The 20288-nt window shown below is 42.5% G+C and overlaps 1 protein-coding gene across 5 annotated transcripts in view; it reads right to left on the bottom strand.

Moving 5' to 3' along the window:
- DNAAF11 (dynein axonemal assembly factor 11) overlaps nt 1-20288 on the bottom strand; it is an 85778-nt gene that overhangs the window by 49388 nt on the left and 16102 nt on the right. For 2 of the 5 annotated variants that reach the window (XM_057532382.1, XM_057532379.1), the window contains exons 2-4: nt 13522-13689; nt 9262-9339; nt 687-862 (exon numbers count right to left, since the gene is read on the bottom strand). In XM_057532382.1, coding sequence (XP_057388365.1) covers nt 687-755 — 69 coding nt within the window. In that variant the 5' untranslated portion in view covers nt 756-862; nt 9262-9339; nt 13522-13689. Of the gene's footprint in view, nt 1-686; nt 863-3419; nt 3449-9261; nt 9340-13521; nt 13690-20288 lie in introns of those variants that run through there. The other 3 variants (XM_057532380.1, XM_028168198.2, XM_057532381.1) reach the window with 3 other exon arrangements.

The following is a 20288-nucleotide window of genomic DNA, read 5'->3' as shown; positions in this document are numbered from 1 at the left end:
CTCTAGAAACCATGTGCTGTTTCCCAGTACCAAAAGTATCGAATATGGGGAGATTTGGCATAAGAAATTAACACACAGAGCAGTGGTTCTCAAATGAGGTCCCTGGACGGTAGCATCAGCAGCACCTGAAAGCCTGTTAGAAATACAAATTCTTGGGTGCCCATCAGACCTACTGAATCAGAAACTCTGGGGGAGGGGCCCAGCGAACCCCACCTAAGTACTCCAAAGCATACCAGAGTTTGAGAATTACTAATATAGCGAATGAGTTAATAGAAAGCAATAGTGAGAAATAATACTTTAAAAAGCACAATAGTTTAAGACTATGAAATACAAAGGTATATAGCTGTAGCCACCTCAAAAGCCCTAAACTTTTGGTTTGCTACTAGTAATAAGGAACGCTCTTTGTAACAATGACTTGAACTCACCAAGAAAGTTCAATTAAACTGTGTGTGTTCTGAATGAGAAAGGAGAAAAGCATGCAATTTATTTTTCAAAGGTTTATTAAAGCTATAATATTAAAACAACTTTAAAGGTTCAGTGAGCCAAAGACTTGGTTTTGATTTTCTGGAATATTCCATTCTCTAAAACAACACATTCTCTGAAAATGCTGTGAATAAATCAGGAATCATTGTAGTTGCTTGTTTTCATTTTTCTGAGAATTTTGTATCACTGAAAAAAAAGCGTACCTTTAGTTGTTGAAGAGTGGCCACCACGAACTGTCTGTAGCCATCAAAGTCAGCGCAGGGGTTTCCCATGAGGAAGAGCTCCTTCAGGTGGATGTTGTGTTGAAGGGTTTTCACGCTGCTCAGCTCTCCAATGAAATTTACCGTCAAGTCAAGCTTTGTCAGCCCTTCACATCCTGCTGAGAGAAATGAAAAGAAAACAAAGCCAGAAAAATCACACAGGCAGTAAAATGTGTACAATAACACAACATAGAAATAAGAGTTGCGATATTTTAAGTCTGTTGATTAATTGCACTGCTTACCAAGAAGTGGTTTTTCAGAAACCTCAAAAAGGCTTAGTCTTGACTCACTTTTCTATCTGTGTCTCCCCTTACTTTCAACCCCTTGGTCCCTCCAGCCAAAGGAAATCATTTTCCTGCCCATATCCATAAGCTCTGGGCTGTTCACATTCAGATTTGGTCACTGTCTGGAGTGACGGCATCATGTTGACAAATCTAACGGAGCCTCTTCAATGCACTACGTCACTAGAAGAGTCTGCTGCATGTGGCACAATCGACCATGGATTGTCTCTTAAATCTCTCAACTGTCTTGAAACAGTGATGCTACTCTTTCCTTGTTCTCCTTTATAATGTAGTCTATTCCTCTTGATCTCTTTTACAGACTTTTCCACTCCATCAGTGGTGATGGAGATTTCCATCCTTGACCCAGTATTCCCTCTCCTTATGGTCTTGATGACAGTAGTCATGTTCACTGGTTTCACTAACCCCAGATTCTGATGACTCCCAAACAATAACCCCACGTCTGACCATCCAACTGAATATCACACTCCTCTTTCTACATGCCTGCAAGACATATCACATTCCACACGTCCAAACTGAAGTCTCCACTCTCTACTCCTCACTCACTCTCACTCTCTACTCCTACTCTCACTCTCTACTCCTCAAGACAGCTTTTCTGCCTTCTTTATGTCTAAACTCTACCGATGTCATCACCATTTTGGTATCAGATGTGATTCGACACCAAGAGTCAATCAGGGTTAACCAGGAAGTTAACCTAAACTATCCTCTTAGCCCCTTCACGTCATCAGTCATCAAGCCACGCAGATCTTAAGTCCTAAATTCTTTTTATGTACTTCTTGTGCACTATAATCCTATTACCAATATTCCTGTTCAGGTTCTTGTCACCCTTTGCATGCAGTATGGTGCATCTCCTAACTCGTCGCCCTATTTTGAGAACATAGGAAAGAAGGAAGGAAGGAAAGAAAGATGGACACAAGGAAGGGAGAGAGGAAGAAAAGGTTTGTCAAGTTGGCTCCTCCTCTTCCCCGCTCTTTCCTTTCCCTTCCCTTTCCTTCTCTTCCCTTCCTTTCAGAACAACTAATTCCTAAAGCCATAAGGGGAGGCAGAGTAAAGAAGGAGTAGAGAGGCGAGCGATAGCTACGTTGGTCCAGAGCGGAGTGGTGGAGCCCAAACAGGGTGAGGACAGTGTGCAGAGAGCTGCGCTGTGCTGGAAGCCGCAGCCCCAGCAGTCAGGGTCATCCCGGGTGCAGGTGGTCTGGCACGAGAGCAGGAGCCCAAGCCCAGTGAGGAAGGCATCCCTGCAGAGCGGGATGGTGGGTAGGAACCTGGGCAGGATGAAAAGAGCATCCACGCCAAAGACAGCCAACCATGGGGTGTCAGTGCAGACAGGATGGTATCAACAAGGAAGGGCAGCCTGACTCGAGGAATCAGAGCCCAAGGAAGGTAGGGAGCGTGTCCTCACGACACCCAGCAAGAGGCATCAGAGACCAAGTAGAGTGAAGAGGGGTCCACAGGGGAGGAGCACCAGAAACAAGGTGTCGGAGCTTGAGGAGGGCGAGGAGGGTATCCTAACGAGTGCTAGCATGGGCATTGGGAGCGTACGCTAGGGGAACAAGGCATCCACGGAGGGGACAACCGAGGGTTGGGCATGCAGACCAAGCAGGGCAAGGAGCTTGAGCCATGGACGGGCCGCGCAGAGGGGGTGTCAGAGCTCAAGCTGGCTGAGAAGGCAGTAAAGAAGCCTAATGTCCTGGGTCAGAGAGGAACGTCCCAGCCAAACTCTGCTGAATTCCTCACCCACAAAACTGGGTGGCGAAAGAAAGCTGTTTCAAGGCACTAAGTCCTGAGGTGTTTTTTTTTTTGCTGCAATAGATAACTGCAACTGTAAGGCAAATAAGCTAAGAAATGAACAAAGTTCAACAAAGCTACAAAGTGGGGACGGGAACCGAATCCCAGGTGTGCCCAGCTGAAAAGCGTCTCTGAACCTGTCCACTATAAGTTCTCTTTGCTGATCTCAGCTGTTTATTACTAACATATCATCATGACCATGACCATGACCATGACCACAAAACTATCAAGCTAAAGCTCTGTGGGACACAATGTTGGGTCTCTAAGCACAAGCAGTTGTAGTCATACCCGTGTGAGGGGTGGGATGAGGCCTGCAATTACTACATGGATGGAGAGAGCCAGACCAGCCATCCTCTGGTGGGAGGAGAAAGGGGGAGCAAGAAAGGCCAGAGGTTAGATGTGGGTCAGTAGGCACGTGCGCGTGACCGCTCCCCCCAACAAAGTGTTCATTCAAAACACCAGTCACCATAGATGGGCCCACATCCCGTGTCTCGTTACGATACCCCGTTATGTGATACGAAAACATAAGCAAGGCGGATAGACAGGGATAAAGAACCTTGGGGGCAGCGAGTAAGAACAAAATCTGTACCTGCCACGTAGGAGGTCAATAGACGATGCCTAAAATGAGAAAGAGTAGAGGATGCCCGGTGTAAGCAGGTTACTTGGAAACATGCAGCAGAAGAACGAAGGGGAGTGGATGGCGGTCGCCTCTAGGGAGCAGGGCTTGCGGGGTCTGGGGGCGTTGACAACAGGTCTGTTTTTCAACATGAGTATAGATATCGCTTTGACTTTTGAAACTGTCTATTGCGTTACTATGGTAAAATATGAATTATTAAAAAGATGAATAACCAAAATGCACAAGAACAAATAAATACTTTTATAATATTCCAGACTCAGCTACATAGGTGAAGGAAATTCAGTAACTTCATATCTTCAAAAATAAATTTTAAATATGTTGGCAAGGTTATGAGATTAAAAATATATATATATATTTTTCAGCATTCAATTTGTCAATACACAAAATAGGCTCTTAAGTGTTTTTTTTTTTCTCTTGATCCAGAATTTCATTGCGGAGGAAAAGGTCCCAATCAAATACCTCAACTGGAAATAGGTAATTTGTGCAAAGCTGTTCAGAACAGTTCTATTCACAAGAGCAAACATAATTAAAAACACTTCAAGCACCAAACAATAAGGAGTTATTTAAAGCACATCAATATATTTGATAATTCAGTCATTAAATCACAGTGATGTGAACTCAGTCAGTATATGAAGAATGAATATGAAACTAGACATATAAATATAATTAAGTTTATATCTCTGTGCCTGTATGTCTGTTTTACATTGGCAAAAAAAAGAATGTTAGATGGATTTTATGAAGTGTAAAGATATATTTGGGGTAGTCTGACTTAAGATACAGGTTACCTGGTATTTCTTAAGTTGACTTTGGGAGACTCTGAGAGATATTTTAATTATGTTTTTCTTCCATATGAGAAAAGACTGACATTTGAAAGACTCCAACAAGCTCAAAAATTCATATAATTTTTGGATTTTGCTGTAATTTTGTAGATGCAGAACTCTCCAAATGTTCATTACATTTTTCAAAGAGATGAATCTTAATTTTTCTTCTACTAGGCCTACACATAAGAAATTAAACCACATCTGCCATTTGAAAGAACAATTCTTGCTGAACTAGACAGGCTTGAGAAAACCTCCCTCCTTCAACTGAGTCCCACCCTCCAGCCCCTGTTCTGTAAAGATCCAGCTCAGTGGCCCACAGGGGTCTAAAGGTCACTGGAACCAACATGCTGATTTCCCAAGAGGGAGAGTTGACACTAATAGAAACCCCATCTCTCCTTCCAGGTTTTAAGGGTGGGAGAGGAGGGGCAGGATGGAAAAAAACAGGCACTTTATTTATTCTATCTTGGTGAATCCACAACAAGGAAAAAAGAAAAAAAAGGATACAGTTATGTTTTGCCATGCAGCAAAACAAACAAAGAAAAATCCGACTTATGTTTAAAATTATACTGAGATTTACTCAAGTAGGTGAACTGAGTATATATATATCCAACTTCCTCCTCTCTTCCTCAAACATTTAAAATTAAACAACAAGTGCATATTTGCCAAAAGATAAGACACCCATCCCTCCCTACTGCCCATCTCCCCAAACATATCCTCAAACGACCCTGAGCCCGGTGCATCCGTATTAGAGCTGGAAGGCAGAGGACCAAAAGGAAGAAGTGTCCACTGTGGACCAAGTTCTCAAAGCTCAAAAAGACAATAGTGACAATACTGCTCTCTAGTGGTTGGTGGCCGACACAGACCGCAAAAACAGAACTCTCCACATCCTTTCAGATACTACTTTCTTAATGAAAATAACAAGCCAACTGAGAATGAGAGTTTTAATTATTTCTCTGACATTATAGATAGACATTTCACTACTACAAAACATAGATATAGAGCATTTTTTAAGGTTTTTTTAAAAAATTTATTTATTTTTGGCTGCGTTGGGTCTTCCCTGTGGTGCGCAGGCTTCTCTTTGCAGTGCCTTCTCTTGTTGCCGAGCATGGGCTCTAGGTGCGTGGGCTTTAGTAGTTGTGGCACAAAGGCTCAGTAGTTGTGGCTCGCGGGCTCTAGAGCACAGGCTCAGTAGTTGTGGCGCACGGGCTTAGTTGCTCCGCGGCATGTGGGATCTTCCCGGACCAGGGCTCGAACCCGTGTCCCCTGCATTGGCGGGCGGATTCTTAACCACTGTGCCACCAGGGAAGTGCTAGCGCAAATTTTGTTATTTGTTCACACGTGGATATGGTAACAGGGCTGGAGAGGGGTAGCTGGGAAAGAGCAAAGGCTCCATTTCTAATGCAGAAAAATGCCAATGATGGAAAGAACCGTCTCAGTTCCAGCACTGATGATGGTTTGGGGGCTTTGACAGTGATGACATTTCAGGTTTTAAGGATGAACATTAAAAATGTATGATGAATATTTATGTCTTTATTGATATAGGACCTTGATGGCCCCTGAAATACCGATGTCTACACTAGGAGACAAATAGGCTAAAATCCAACAGGACTTAAATAATGTCCTCCTAATTTTAGCTCTTGGAAGATGGGAGTGGGGTGGGGAGAGGAGCTTGCCTGCCTCTGCCCCAAGCCCCTATCCACCCACACAGAGCCCACAGTGGCCCTGCCAGCCAGGGCAGAGGCTGGATGTGGAAACACCACCCCACAACTGCAGAATAAGCCCACACAGCCACCTAATCAACCAAATTCTTTGTGGTTATCAACAGACACCAAGTATTATTAGACATTTCGAAAAAAAATAACAGCACAAAATAGAAGCCTGCAAAGTAAAACAGGAAACCTCCCAGAATAACAAGACAAAGAGGTTTAAATAAGGAATACAGGTCAAGAGACATGGAAGATCAATCTAGTACAACCGCTTAAAAGAAGTTCTAGGGGAGATCGGAGAAAACAGGTGATGGATATGCCTGTTACTTTAATTGTGGTGATGGTTTCACACGTGTGTGCATATGTCCAAACTCAACAAATTATATATATTCAATATGTGCAGGTTTTTGTACATCAATTATACCTCAATAAAGCTGTTTAAGAAAAAAGAACAATTGTGCTCTAAAGGACACCAACAAGGAAGTTGACAAGAAAACCCACAAAATGGGAGACTATATCTACAAATCATTTATCTGACCGGATTCTAGCGTTCAAAATAAAGAAATAAGTCTTACAGTTCAGCAGTCAAACAACAAATAACCTAGTTAGAAAATGGGGAAAGATTTTGAATAAAGAAGATTTCTCCAAAGAAGATATACAAATGGCCAATAAGCACATAAAAAAATGCCCAAACTTATTAGTCATTAGGTGAATGCAAATCAGGACCACAATGATATACCACTTCACACTCACTACAGAATGGCTACTATAAAAATAAATAAATAAATAAATAAATGAAAACTGAAAATGACAAGTGTTGGCAAGGATGTGGAGAAACGGGAGCCCTCATAAACTGCTGGTGGGAATGTAAAATGGTGCAGCTGCTTTGGGAAACAGTTTGGCAGTTCCTGAAAACAGTGAAACGTACAGTTATCATATGACCCAGGAATTCCATTCCTAGGTACACTAAATTAACTGAAAACAGATGTTTATGCAAAAACTTGTACATTAATGTTCATAGCAGCTTTATTCATAGTAACCAAAAAGTGGACGCAACTCAAATACCCATCAACTAATGAATGAATAAACAAAATGAGGTGTATCCATACGATGGAATATTATTCAGTCCTAAAAAGGATTAAGTACTGACACATCCTACAACATGGATGAACCCTGAACACATTAGACTAAGAAGTCAGAACAGAAGACCATGTATTGTTTGATTCCACCTATATTACATGTTCAGAATGGGAAAATCTATGGAGACAGAAAGTAGATTAGGGGTTGTTAGGGGCTAGGGTAGGAGGTGAACGGGGAATGAATGCTAATGGATATGGGGGTTTCTTTTGAGGTGACGAAAATGTTCTGGAATTAAATAGTGATGATGGATGCACAACCTTGCAAATATACTAAAAACCTGTGAATCGTGTATTTTAAAATCGTGTATGTAAATTTAAAATACGTAAATTATATTTCAAATTTCAAAATACTAAATTGTCCAAATATTTCCATTCAGAAATATTTACATGTTAAATTTGAAGCACATTAGAGAGATTAAATGTAAAGAATAAAATTATTAAAATTAGAACTTATATGGACTATATTTGTATCCAGAAACCATAAAGAATCCATAAAGAAAAAGACTGATAAATTGGAGTATATTCATTTCAGAAGTAAGACTTCTGAACAATACCAGCATCATGACTGAAATAAAAGTAGTACACTCAAGAGAAAAGATTTATAACATATATAACAAGGTATTAATATCTGGAATGCATAATAGCACATGAAGAAAAATCAGTAGAAAAATGGCCAAAAGATATGAAGTAGTTATTCACATAAGAAAAATATAAATATTCAATAAACATCTGAAAGGTTATATGGAAGATCAATAATAATAAGTGAGGTGCAAATTTTAAAAATTACTAGAGAACAATGTCTTCTAATCTTTAGAAAACGATTGCTTATAAAAAGCACTAGTGGGGCTTCCTGGTGGCACAGTGGTTGAGAGTCTGCCTGCCAATGCAGGGGACACAGGTACAAGCCCTGGTCTGGGAAGATCCCATATGCCGCGGAGCAACTAGGCCCGTGAGCCACAACGACTGAGCCTGCGCGTCTGGAGCCTGTGCTCCGCAACAAGAGAGGCCGCGATGGTGAAGAGGCCCGCGCACCGCGTTGAAGAGTGGCCCCTGCTCGCCACAACTAGAGAAAGCGCTCGCACAGAAACGAAGACCCAACACAGCCAAAAAAATAAATTAAAAAAAAAAAAAAGGGCTTCCCTGGTGGCGCAGTGGTTGAGAATCTGCCTGCCAATGCAGGGGACACGGGTTCGAGCCCTGGTCTGGGAAGATCCCACATGCCACGGAGCAACTGGGCCCGTGAGCCACAATTGCTGAGCCTGCGCGTCTGGAGCCTGTGCTCCGCACCAAGAGAGGCCGCAACGGTGAGAGGCCCGCGCACCGCGATGAAGAGTGGTCCCCACTTGCCACAACTAGAGAAAGCCCTCGCACAGAAACGAAGACTCAACACAGTCATAAATAAATAAATAAATAAATAAATAAATAAATAAATAAAAGAACGTGAATTTCTTAAAAAAAAAAAAAAAAAAAAAAAGCACTAGTGAAGTTGGGGGAAAATGGGTATTCACGTGGACCATAGGTACAGGTGTATATCAATACAACCTTTTTGGAGAACAAATTGGCAATATTTTCCAAAATATGCGTATTTAAACCCAGGAATTCCATTTCTAAGTATCTATCCTAGAAAAATATTTACACATGTACACAGAGTGAAACGTATTAGGGTGCTCATTGCAGCCATGCTTATGATAGCAAAATGTAGAAACCACCCAATTGTCCATCTGCAGAACAACAGTTGGATAACTCAGTCTACAATCATTCCATTAGACAGCCTTCCCCATCCTTCCTGGATGTCAGAAGAACAAGGTAATTTTATGGAAGAAATTCATTTTGAAAACAATATTCATAGTATGATCCCACTGATACAAAGTAAAATGTAACAAAACTACCTTCTATACACCAAAGCGTTAATACCACTGCCTCTGGGAAGGAAACTGGGTTACGAAGGGGTGAAGTGGACTTACATTTTCGAATTTGTGTATCTTGTTATCGTTTGACTTTTTACAACAAGAATTGAGAAACATAAGACTTATGTAAAATGTTAATTTGAAAAGTCTACCTATTGTTTAAGCAATACCGTTGAAGTCTAATTTTAATTAACAATAAATTATAAGAAGAAAATTCTTACCTTCCAAATTTTCAATTTTTTCAATGTTGTTTAAAGCTAAATTCAAATATTCAAGTTTCTTGAGTTTGCTAACATTTTCTGAAATATACAAAGAATGGAATTAATTAACCTTCAAGATAAAAGACATTTTTATGTAATCTATTATGAAAATGGTAATGAGAATCTAAGGATCATTATGGCTGTCAAAACCATGTTGCTTTTTCAGATCTGTACCTGTACTTCAGACATTGTTGGTTGCCCACACAGCATCCATTTCTCCCTCTGTCCTTCCTAATGGAACCAACCCATTTCTGCTCATGTCTCTACCCAGCTCCAACTCCAGGGGGGTTAGGCTTAACCAAGCTGGCCCAACACTTGGCAATCTCATGTCCCTGGCTAGTGACAGCTCAGGAGCCCAGGCTTAAGTCAACCAGCCCGTGGCAGTCTCCTGGCGATTGTGTGATGCAGGAGAGGGCATGCACACCAAGTACTCCCAATCAGATGAGAAGGAATGATCTGTATTTCATGCTTGCGGATTTCCTGTCTCTTTTTCCTGCTGGATGTTAAAAAGGAAGGAAATACTATCTTTACTGGTACTCATAGTCATCTTGCAAACCTGAGGGAACCCGCTGTAGGATGAAGCCCACTGTGACTGGCGGAGCAGAGAGAAGGAATCAACCAACCCTGGAGACTGGCCTATCTCTAGACTTATAGTTGGGTTAGATGCTAGATTTCCTCACTGCTAAGCCATCTTGAGTTCTGTTTTCCTTTACGTGAAGCCAAAATCATCCTGATACAGGATTATTGTTTTTAATAAATATGAAAGCCCATATAGGCAAGGCAAAAGCATAAATAAGTCAAGGAATCGCTGAAGGGTGGGGCCCTTTAAAAACAGTTAATAATACCATAGCTTACATTACTGAGTGCTTATTACACGCCATACAATTTTCTAAGCATTTTGCGTATTATCTCATTTAATCTTCATAACAATCCTATGAAGTTAAAACTATTGTCGTCTCCCTTATGCAAATGAGAATACCAAGGTGCAGAGAATAAATCCACTTATTCAAGGTTAAATGGTACAGCCAGGAAATCTGACTCCAGAGCTTGGCCTAAATCATTACACTACACTTTAAAAGAAGAGTCCTTTTTAAGATGACATGAATGTAGAAAACCCTGCTAAGAAATGTGCATTTGGGGCAGGCTCACTTAAATAATGCTTCGTCTGGACCATTTTTCAGGGATATTATGACGGTCAAACATGATGATTTAGAACCGTCACCCTTATCACTACTAATATTTCACCTGAAATTTATAAAATATCATGTATTTGTTTCCATAGAATTCCTGAGAATAACAGTTTACCTCTCCGAGCCTCAGTTTACTCATTTTTTAAATGAAGATTTTGGAATAAATTACTAAAGTTTCTCTCAGCAATTATATTATTCTAAGTAATACTGATGTTTACAAGAGTTCCTCTAGGCAATATCTGAGCATTTGACAGTCACAGACTTGTAGAGCTCTATGTGCTCAAGATTATAATACAGTGCCTAGTACATATCCTGAACAAAAATACATAAAGCTATTATTGTTAAAATTGCCAGCCCACTTCTCCACTGTCATTTTATGTATAACACTGTAAATGCGAAAAGAGTCATCTGGTAGAAAAAAAGTTAAGATTTGTTTTGTAAGGATTTCCTAAATTAAATTAAATTAAATCGAGAACAATGGGTCAAACTGGTCAGGAAAAAACAAAGCTCTATAAGTAAAAATATGCAGAGCTTCTTGGGCAGCAGGAAGGGAGTCTGCGTTCTCGGCCAAACCAGCCTGGGAGGAGTTCTCACCAACCTCTATAACCAGACCTACAAACTTGTACTGGACCAAACCCATCCCCCAGTTCAAGCCGCTCTGAGGTGTTCAGCTTGGGGCTCATCGGGAAGCTGTTACCAATGCAGATTCCGGGAGCCCACCCCCAGAGGCTCTGAGCCAGTAAGTCTGGGGTGAGGCCCGAGCCCCACTTTCACAGACCCCGGACAGTCCTCAGCTGACACCTGGAGCCCCACTAAGCAAAGCCTGGCTCCACAGCCCACCTGGATCTCCCAGTGAGGAACAGAGCTTCAGGAAAGGCAGGTGTTTTGCAAACTTCTACCTCTGTGGCCCAAGAGCGAGTCTGAATCCTAGAGAAACAGTTTTACTTGCTAAAAAAGTGCCTAAATGCCTATGGGTGGAGGAGCACTGAAAAAATCCCATTATTAGGATTTAAAAGCGTGTTTAATTTAAGAATACTTTGGAAGCAAAAATTTAAGCTTTCTCACAGCTCTGAAAAGGACTGAAATACTATGCTACTAATTAGTAATTGTGATGGACCCAGCTGCGGAGATGAAAATTTTGGGCAATCTTTTAGAGCTGCACAATTAGGACAACTCTTTAATGCTCTCGTGCATAAAAGCTAGTGGTTTTCTATAACCGCCTTTTTAATTGAACAATGCGCCAGAGTTTCTAATTTCTGGTAAAGTACAAGATGCCAAAAATAATTATCTGAAGGAATAGAAAGAATTTTAATAAACCTTCAAAAATGATGCAAATTCTAGACTTTTGTATCCCTAGAGCCAATTTTCAATTACCCGCTAAGCTGGAGGCAACTACATCAGCAGAGTTTCTCAGCCTCAGCAATACTGTCATCTGGGGCCAGGTAATTCTTTCTTGTGGGGGGCGGGGGAGAGGTCCTGGGACGGTTAGCATGTCCCTGGCCTCTGCACACTAACTGCCAGTAGCTGACCCCTTACCCACACACACACACACACACACACACACACACACACACAGCAACAACCAGATATGTCTCCAGACATTGCCAAGTGGCCCTGCTGAGAACTGCCGCCTGTGACTGTGGAGAGTTAAAGTATAATCTTACGAGCCGACCTCTGGGCTCTAGTGTCAGAACCCACAGGGGCTGGCACTCACTCTGCCTCATCACCCCTGACTCCATCCCTTTTCCACCAACTCTGTGTGGTTCTCCCCTCTGCTTCTACCTTCGCGGGGCTGGCCTGGGGCCCCTGGGTAAGTGACGATATTAATAGCAGAGCAGCTATTTTCTCATGAGCAGGCATAAAGCTAAGCACGTCTAGAGCACCATGTAGCTCTAATACCATGTCTGTGTGTTAGATGTTGTTGTTCCCATTTTACAGACGGCAAGACTAAGACACAGAGGGACTAAGTTGACTGACTTAGTTTTTTGCAGAGGCAGGGTTCAAACCTGAGTCTACCTGACATTAGGGCCTGCACCTGCTCTTACCACTAAACTACACTGTAGCTTTTCTGAGGGTTGGGGGTCACTCCTCCTGTTTCCATGTGGCAGGATCCCCTGTTAGAGTGTCTCCACAGGCCTCTCTTCTCTCTGTCCCCTTAACTCATTCTTCCCGGGGGAGGGGGTGGCAATTGGATGGGGAGGACCCACTTACCTGATGGGTGAACTGGGAGAAGGAAATGGGCATGCCCAGTCCCACCGTCTCTCCTGGGTCTGGGATCTCCCCGCTGGCAGAGGGCACACAGTCTCGACCCGCTCCCGCCATAGAGCAGGGGGCCTGCGTGGGTAGGGGAAGCCTGCATTGTCCAGTTCTGCATGTAAATGGGTGGTGGGTAGGCTTAATTCTGGGGGCATATTAGGAATCCCACTTGGCTGCAAGTCTAAGCCACATTCTCCGAAGAGCTTTTATCAGTTATAATGCTGATTTTTGGATCTCCATCCTCCTGACTCCTGTTTTTACCTCTCATTTCATTCCAAACTGGAGCAGTCAGCAGGGGTGTAATTGTGGAGCCCCCTCGATATCCAGTACTGAGCACAATGCCTTGCACACGTACATTCTCAATACGTACGGCGGACCTAGTTATCACAGGCTGGGATCTGACAAGGATTTACTCAGCTCTCCCATAATCCTTTCAGGTTCACAGAGTGATGCTGTAAAACCATGACAAATGCCTGGATTATATCCCCCTCTCTTTTAAACTTTTTAAAAATCAGGTTTTAAATGACTACATCAACTGATGTGCTCCCAGCCATCAACCGGTCCTCCCAATTCCTTGATGGAGATGCCCAGGGCAAGGAGATGGAACAGGCACGAAAAGGTTCAGGGAAGTGTTCCATACACAGCTACTGAGAGATGGCTGTGTCTATTCCTCCATGTAATTCTTTTTCTTCCTCTAAGAATAACACTGCATTTGCCAACATTCTCCCATTCAAAATGTTAAAGAAACCATAAGAACAAAGTCCTGAAGACTCACCAATTTTTCCAATGAGATTATTTTGAAGATAGAGGATTTTTAAATCCCGGCACCACTTGTCAATATGTTCTAGTCTTTCTATTTCTTGCTGATGCAAGGAGAGCTCCTCCAGGGAAAAAATTATGCAGTCATTGTGCTCGGCATTCCGTCTAATAAGATCTTCCGTGACTGAAAGAAAAATTTGTTACATATTATATCTCCATCTCCATTAAGTTATTAATGCATTGGTTTTTCCTTGCAGTTAGATGTGAATTCTCCAGGCCCAAGTCATTTTCAAAAGGACAGAGATCAGAGAAGTGCTTCCTCCTACTGGGAGTTTTTGTGACTCCAGGGTGACTCAGAAGAAAGATGTGATGATACATTTTGTCTTTCTTACACTGGGATCTACACACATTTCGCTGTATGGATGGAGACCAAGTTGACAGGTAATGACCCTGAGAACGTGGAATCTTGAGGTGGTATCATGTCGAACTGGATGAGACCCACTAAGTAATCCAGGACAGAGCAACCGTACCTGCTCTGCTCCAGAGAGGTACGGTTGGGCTGACAGAGGGCAGAAATATGAAAGCATCTCCATTCAACAGCCACAACCATTCAATAAGGAAAGGTTCACTCACTCATTCATTCATTCAACTGGTATTTATTTAACTAGAGTGGAAGAGACAGGAGAGGAACACCCTAGATTTTGCACTGCAATCATATAAAGCACTTGGTCCATTTCCAGGAGGAATGAAAGAAGCTGCTAGCAGGAGGAGGGGTTGCGAGAGTCCCCACCCCCCTGACAAGAGTGATGAGTAGCACGGGGCTGGCCTGATGCCACAGGCCAGGACCATAGGATGACGGTAGCACCAAGGTACTGGAGACAACACCTGGGTCCACAGTGAGGGCCAAGAACAGGACACGCACCCTCTTTGTAATATGTACTAAAATCAAGGAGGTAATGACAATGGAGAAAACTTGTATTTTCCAGTGCTATTAAAAATTATTAATCCGTGTGAACCCTCACATTTTAGGTGGAATGTGGAAATATCACCTGTCCATCCTACAAGATAATAAAGATTCATTTATTGCCTTTACAAGGTGCCAAGCACTGTCTAAATGCTATGCAGGTATTAACATGTGAGTATGGACAATGATTAGTTATCTTTTTCAGATGAGGAATTGAGGCACAGATAGTTTAAATAACTTGCCCAAGGTCTCGCTAGTAAGTGCTAGAGCGAGGTTTTAAGTGTAGGAATCCGGCACCTGACCGCGTGCTCTAAACCACTATGCTCCACTGCCCCAAAAGCGAGCAAATAGGAGCCTCTCAAAATTTCTCAAGCTTCCTAAATGCGCAAGCTTCTCTAGCGGAGACAAAGTTCTTCACAGCACCTTCAGCTGCCCCGCTTCTGTGCCACATCCTTAAAAGTGAAGTTTGCCTTTTTTGAACAATGTGAAAACATGTACGAACTCCATCATTTGTGTGCAGTTAGCTGAACCCTCTGCTACTTCCGGTGGTAGGAGATGGGGTTGCTTGCGGTGACAGCTCTTTGGAAGAAAGACAAGGGAAACGCAGAGGTTAAGAGATTAAAATACCACACATGGGGAATGTTCCTGCCGCTCTAAGCTTTTTTGGCTCCACTAACAGCAAAGATGGCCGTAAACTAGGTCCTGGGGAGGGGGCAGGCCAAAGAGGTGTTAGAAGGCTAATAGGGCAGTCCCACCAGCCCTGGCTCGCTGGGATCCCTACTGCCTGCTGCACTCTGCCGTCTCTGGATGTTGCTGCTATTAGGCAAGCTGGCTTGAACAGACTGCTCTATTTAAGGAAACGAAAAACAATAAACTTTCTGAAAACCAAACTTGCAAGAGAAGCGAATTAAAACTACTCTCCAGAACTCCCACCACCAAAGTTGGTTCTAACAGCTTAAATCAACTGACAATGAATAAATGGGTACAGCCAAGTTGAGGATACATCAAAGCTGCTGTGTAGAGTCAATACCATTACCTGCCTCTGAAGTTTATCTACAAGAATTCTCTTAGTAAGGATGCAACACGGGTTAAGGGGTTGGGATGGCACGACCAATGTTATTTCAGCTAACTTAATGAAATGTGGAAGTGATGCACTGCTGTGATGAAGACAGACCCTCAATGACTAACAGTGTGTACGTGACTTAAATGACACAAATCCATGGAGCAGGGATTGGACTTTGGAGGCCTCGCTGCCATTAGACGTGGGGTCAATGGGCCAGGAGGACATGCCCTTCCAGAGCCCATGCCCTCTCCTCCAGACCATGCCGCAGGTGGAGAACAATGGAAGTCTCTGCCAAAGGGGCCCCAAGCCTGCCTCCAAGTCCTACGCTGGATGCTTCTCCAGGCCCATTCCTGAAGGCAGGCTGCACCGTCAGGCACACATTCCTACACCCAGGGGTGTCCAAGGAGCAGCTGTTTTCTCGGGATGTGGGTGGCTTGGATGTGTAGGCTGCAGTGTCTACCCTCATACGTGGGCACGAGGGACCAGGATAGAGCCAGGGATGGGATGCGAACGAAGGAGCTGGCTTTCCACAAGCCACCACGTGCTGGCACAGAACCCAAGGAGTCTGAGAAACATATTGAATGTAGCCTTCTGGGTTGTTACGAAGGTGTACTTGTCAAGGAAGGAAGATGCATTTTATTTAGCAGTTTGATGTATAACTTGATACATGGGCCTCCACTCATATTCTTGCCCCCAATCCCCAGCTGCCCCAGCTGAAGGCTTAGTTGGGTACCCAGCTTGAAGACACAGCCTAACTTGAATCCCATAGAGCTGTCAGCCTCACAGATACAGTGAAGTCGAATGTGGGCAGGGGAGTTCTGATGGCATCTTGTGAAGCATCTGCACAGGCCACGTGGGGCCTCCTGGCTCTCGGGGACACAAAAGGTATCACAGGTTCCTCCAGGTCTACAGACTTGAAAACTTTTCTGATTTACCTAACCCTGAAAACTTTCTGGTCCCTCCAACTGTTGACTAAGTTCTCAATGGTGCCAAACGTCCTTCCTATGTTCTCTGGCTACACCTTTCTTAAAATTTAAGAAATTCTTTTCATTATGCTATTATGTGCATGAATTTGATCAGTTGCATGCAATTGTCAAATCCTCCCTTTCAGAGGCATGTAGATATTAGGAAGGAATTATGTTGATCCGTATCTCCTAATCATGAGAATTAAGATGATAAAAATCACTATTAGTGGAAAGGGGTGGGGAAAGGTGGGGGAGTTGGCATAAATAACAAATTTACACACACACGCACACACGTGGGAGAGGAGGGGCTCAGTTTCACTCAGCACAACAGGGAAGTCTGCCCAACAGCAAGTTACACACAATGAGGATAGATTAAAAGAAAATCAAGAGGAGAATCACAGAGGAAGGTAGAACTGTGAAGGTCTGGAATTTCCCAGCAGCCCCTTTCTGAACTCTTCTATGTTAAGCAAACTGCTGTGTGGCACACTGATTTCATAGTTACATATTGTGTAACTCAGGAAACTGCTGTTACACAATACTGCCTCACCTGTGATGGCAAACATCAGTGCAAAAGCCAGGGTCCCCAAGAAGAAATGTGTCAGAATATCTACATGGTGTATGGAGGTTATAGTGTTTCAGACTTTGAAATGGGAAAACATTTTGTGGTTTTATGTACTGTGCAATTGAGACCAAACATTCTTTAACTCCAAGGAGCACTGTTCGCCTTTAGAAAGTCCTACTCTAAATAATACAGCACTGCATTTACAAGAAATCACTTTAGGGACTTAAAAAAGCTTTGGAAGCATTAATATGTCATCATAAGACTATTTCAAGACAGATGGTATTACAGGGCCTATCACATGGTATAGAAGAACATGCCAAGGTACTTACTATATGAAATATACTTTCACTTCCTTATTTTGAAAAAATTCAAACAGCAAAATACAGGATTCAGATGGACTCTGAGAAGTATCTCACCTACAGAAGGTCATAACCAATGTCTGAATGAGTGGCTGATGAAGGATACTAACAATTATAACCACAGATTCATACTTATCGCCCTAAAAGAATTCTGCCGTGGATTCCAAAGTTTTAAGCAAAACTGATGAGCTACGCTAGGCTTCTTTTCAATTCCTTAATACGACTGGGTTCTCAATAACTTGAGGGAGTTTCAATAAAATGACTTTGCAGGGTAGGGGGGGCAAAGGGCAAGAGGAGAAGTTTTCTGGAATACTAGAGGTTGTCATGTTGTGTTTACTATGAAAGAGATTTCAGTGTATTGAACGAGGTTCTAGAAACTCCCAAAGCCAACAATTTAGTGTTCATCCTTCAGGTTTTATATCGTGTTTTGTAAACAACCCTCTCTTTCTTGCTGGATTAGAATAAAATTAGTAATATATGTTTTGGGCAGATTCTGCAGAATTTGTAAACATCTTGAAAGACCTAGTGGATACATACATGAAACAGAGATTTAACATAAATGAAGGGGTTACAAATAGGTGAAGATTTCATCTTGCAGCATCTAAACTTTTTTTCTTTTATTGTTTTCCATGGGCATTTTTAGAAACAGGATTACTCATTTGCCCTGCCTTTTCTTACTGACTCATGGTTATCATGAGCGTTGGTGGCCATACTCTACACCCTGATCCCATGACACTGTTAGAGGCACTCACGCAGTGTGTGCTGTTACAAACACGGACAGGGTGTACGGGGCAAGGACGGAAGAATACAGAAAGTACAGTGAGTACAAAGGAGGGAGTGATCCATGCTACTGAGTGACAAGAAGAAGGTCAAGCGAAGCATCATGGAGAAGAAGTCCGGGCTGGATCGTGAAATGTGAGTACATATTTGCCAGATAAACGAATGAGGAAAGGACGCCACAGGCTATGGTAGATGCTACAGTGCCCAGTTCCCCCCTTCAGGCCTGAAGGATTACTTCCTGCTGCTGGGAGTTCTGCCAGAAGGCAGCCCTCACCTGCCCACCGTGAAGTCACCTCAGCTGAAGAAACATCTCAACCAAGGTCATGCCCCTTCCCAGGAAAGTCCATATCCAGTGATCGATTGGTGTGGGGCTAAAAGGGCCCAACCCTCTCACCCCAACTTGGGAAAACCAGAGGTCCGTTCCAAGTTCAGAGCTCCTTCCGATTTCCAGGTTGGTTGGCTAAGACCTTTGTTAAGATGCATCCCAGCCCTACTCCCCTCTCTGCCCGATCTTGCTTTCTTCCCTACCCACTCCAATGACGCTCCCTAAAAAACCTCCAGCACACCAGCCTCCATCTAAAAGTCTGCCTCCTGGGGAACCCAACCTGGAAGGGTGGATACCGGAAGTGGCACACAAAAGCAGACGCTAGCTAACATGGAACGTTGAATATTTGTTCCCCGTTGATAGTAACCTCACATGGTGGAGGGCATGAGCTAGATCTCTGGGGCCTCTTTCATAAGGGCAATAATCCCAATATCAGGGTTCTGTGCTCATGACCTAATCATCTCCCAAAGGCCCCACCTCCTAATACCATCACCTCGAGTGTTAAGATCTCACCATGTGAATTTTGGTGGGAAACAAACATTCAATCTATAGCAAATGGGATATTAATGGAGGCATTAGGGAAATATGGGGGAAACTGTAACTTTAAGGACAGCTGTATTGGGCGGCTGCCATTAAACACAATTGACAAGGTAAGGCTGAGAGTGACAACTGAACATTAAAAGCTAGGTGTGAAAACCACAGTACTATACTGATAGCACATAAAGAGGTTTTCTCCCTGAAAGCAGAGGGCAGAGAACCAGGACAAGGAGTAAATCATTAGAGCAGCAGAGCCTTCAGGTTCCGGACACGACGGAGTCACAGGCACAGGATTTACCCTCCAGCCTAAGATAACTAAAAATCAAGACAAAATATAAGAAAGTAATGCTTTTTAAAAAAAATTTGTCATTGGGAACTCAAAAGGAGAAAGTATTTTGAACAGAATATAACATGGAAAAAAACAGCGTATCAAAATCTGTGGGGTGCAGCTAAAACATAACTTGGAAGAAATTTATAGCACTAAATGCCTATAGCAAGAAAGAAGAAAGGTCCCAAATATCAGCTTCTTCTTTGAGAAACTAAAAAAAAAAACAAAAACAAAAACAAATTAAACCCAAAGTAAGTAAATAATAAAGGTTATAGCAGAAATCAATGAAATAGAAAACAGAAAAACAGAGAAAAATCAATAAAAATATTTTAAGAAAATAAAATTGGTGAATTTCTTGCCAGACTGATCAGTAAAAAGAAGAAGACACAAATACCTGATTATAAGCCAACAAACAAACAAAAACACTTGCAGCAAGCTAGGAAGAGAAGAGAACTGACCCAAGTTGATAAAGGGCATCTACAAGAGACCTAGAGCTATCATCTTACTCAATGCACAAAGACTGAATGCTTTTCCCGAGATCAGGGAAAAGGCAAGGATAGCTGTTCTCACCATTTCAACATTGTACTAAAGGTTCTAGCCAGATTCTAGCAATAAGGCAAGAAAGAGAAATAAAAGCCATCCAGATAGGAAAGGAAGAAGTAGAATTATCTCTCTTTGCAGACAGCATGATTGTCTATGGAGAATATCCAACAAAATCTACATCAAAAGCTGGTAGAACTCATAGCAGAGTTGAGCAAGTTTGCAGGATATAAGATCTATAATGGAAAAGTCAATTATATTTCTACATACCAATATCATGTACAATGGTGTCTTATTAAAAAACTGAGTTAAATGGATGATAGAATAATGTAAAACTTAAAATTAGGGAAACAAAAACAT

Source organism: Balaenoptera acutorostrata, chromosome 17 (assembly GCF_949987535.1).
Source record: "Balaenoptera acutorostrata chromosome 17, mBalAcu1.1, whole genome shotgun sequence".
Lineage (NCBI taxonomy): Eukaryota > Metazoa > Chordata > Mammalia > Artiodactyla > Balaenopteridae > Balaenoptera > Balaenoptera acutorostrata.
The sequence above is the reverse complement of the archived record's forward strand: the minus strand, read 5'-3'. Positions and strand labels throughout refer to the sequence as shown.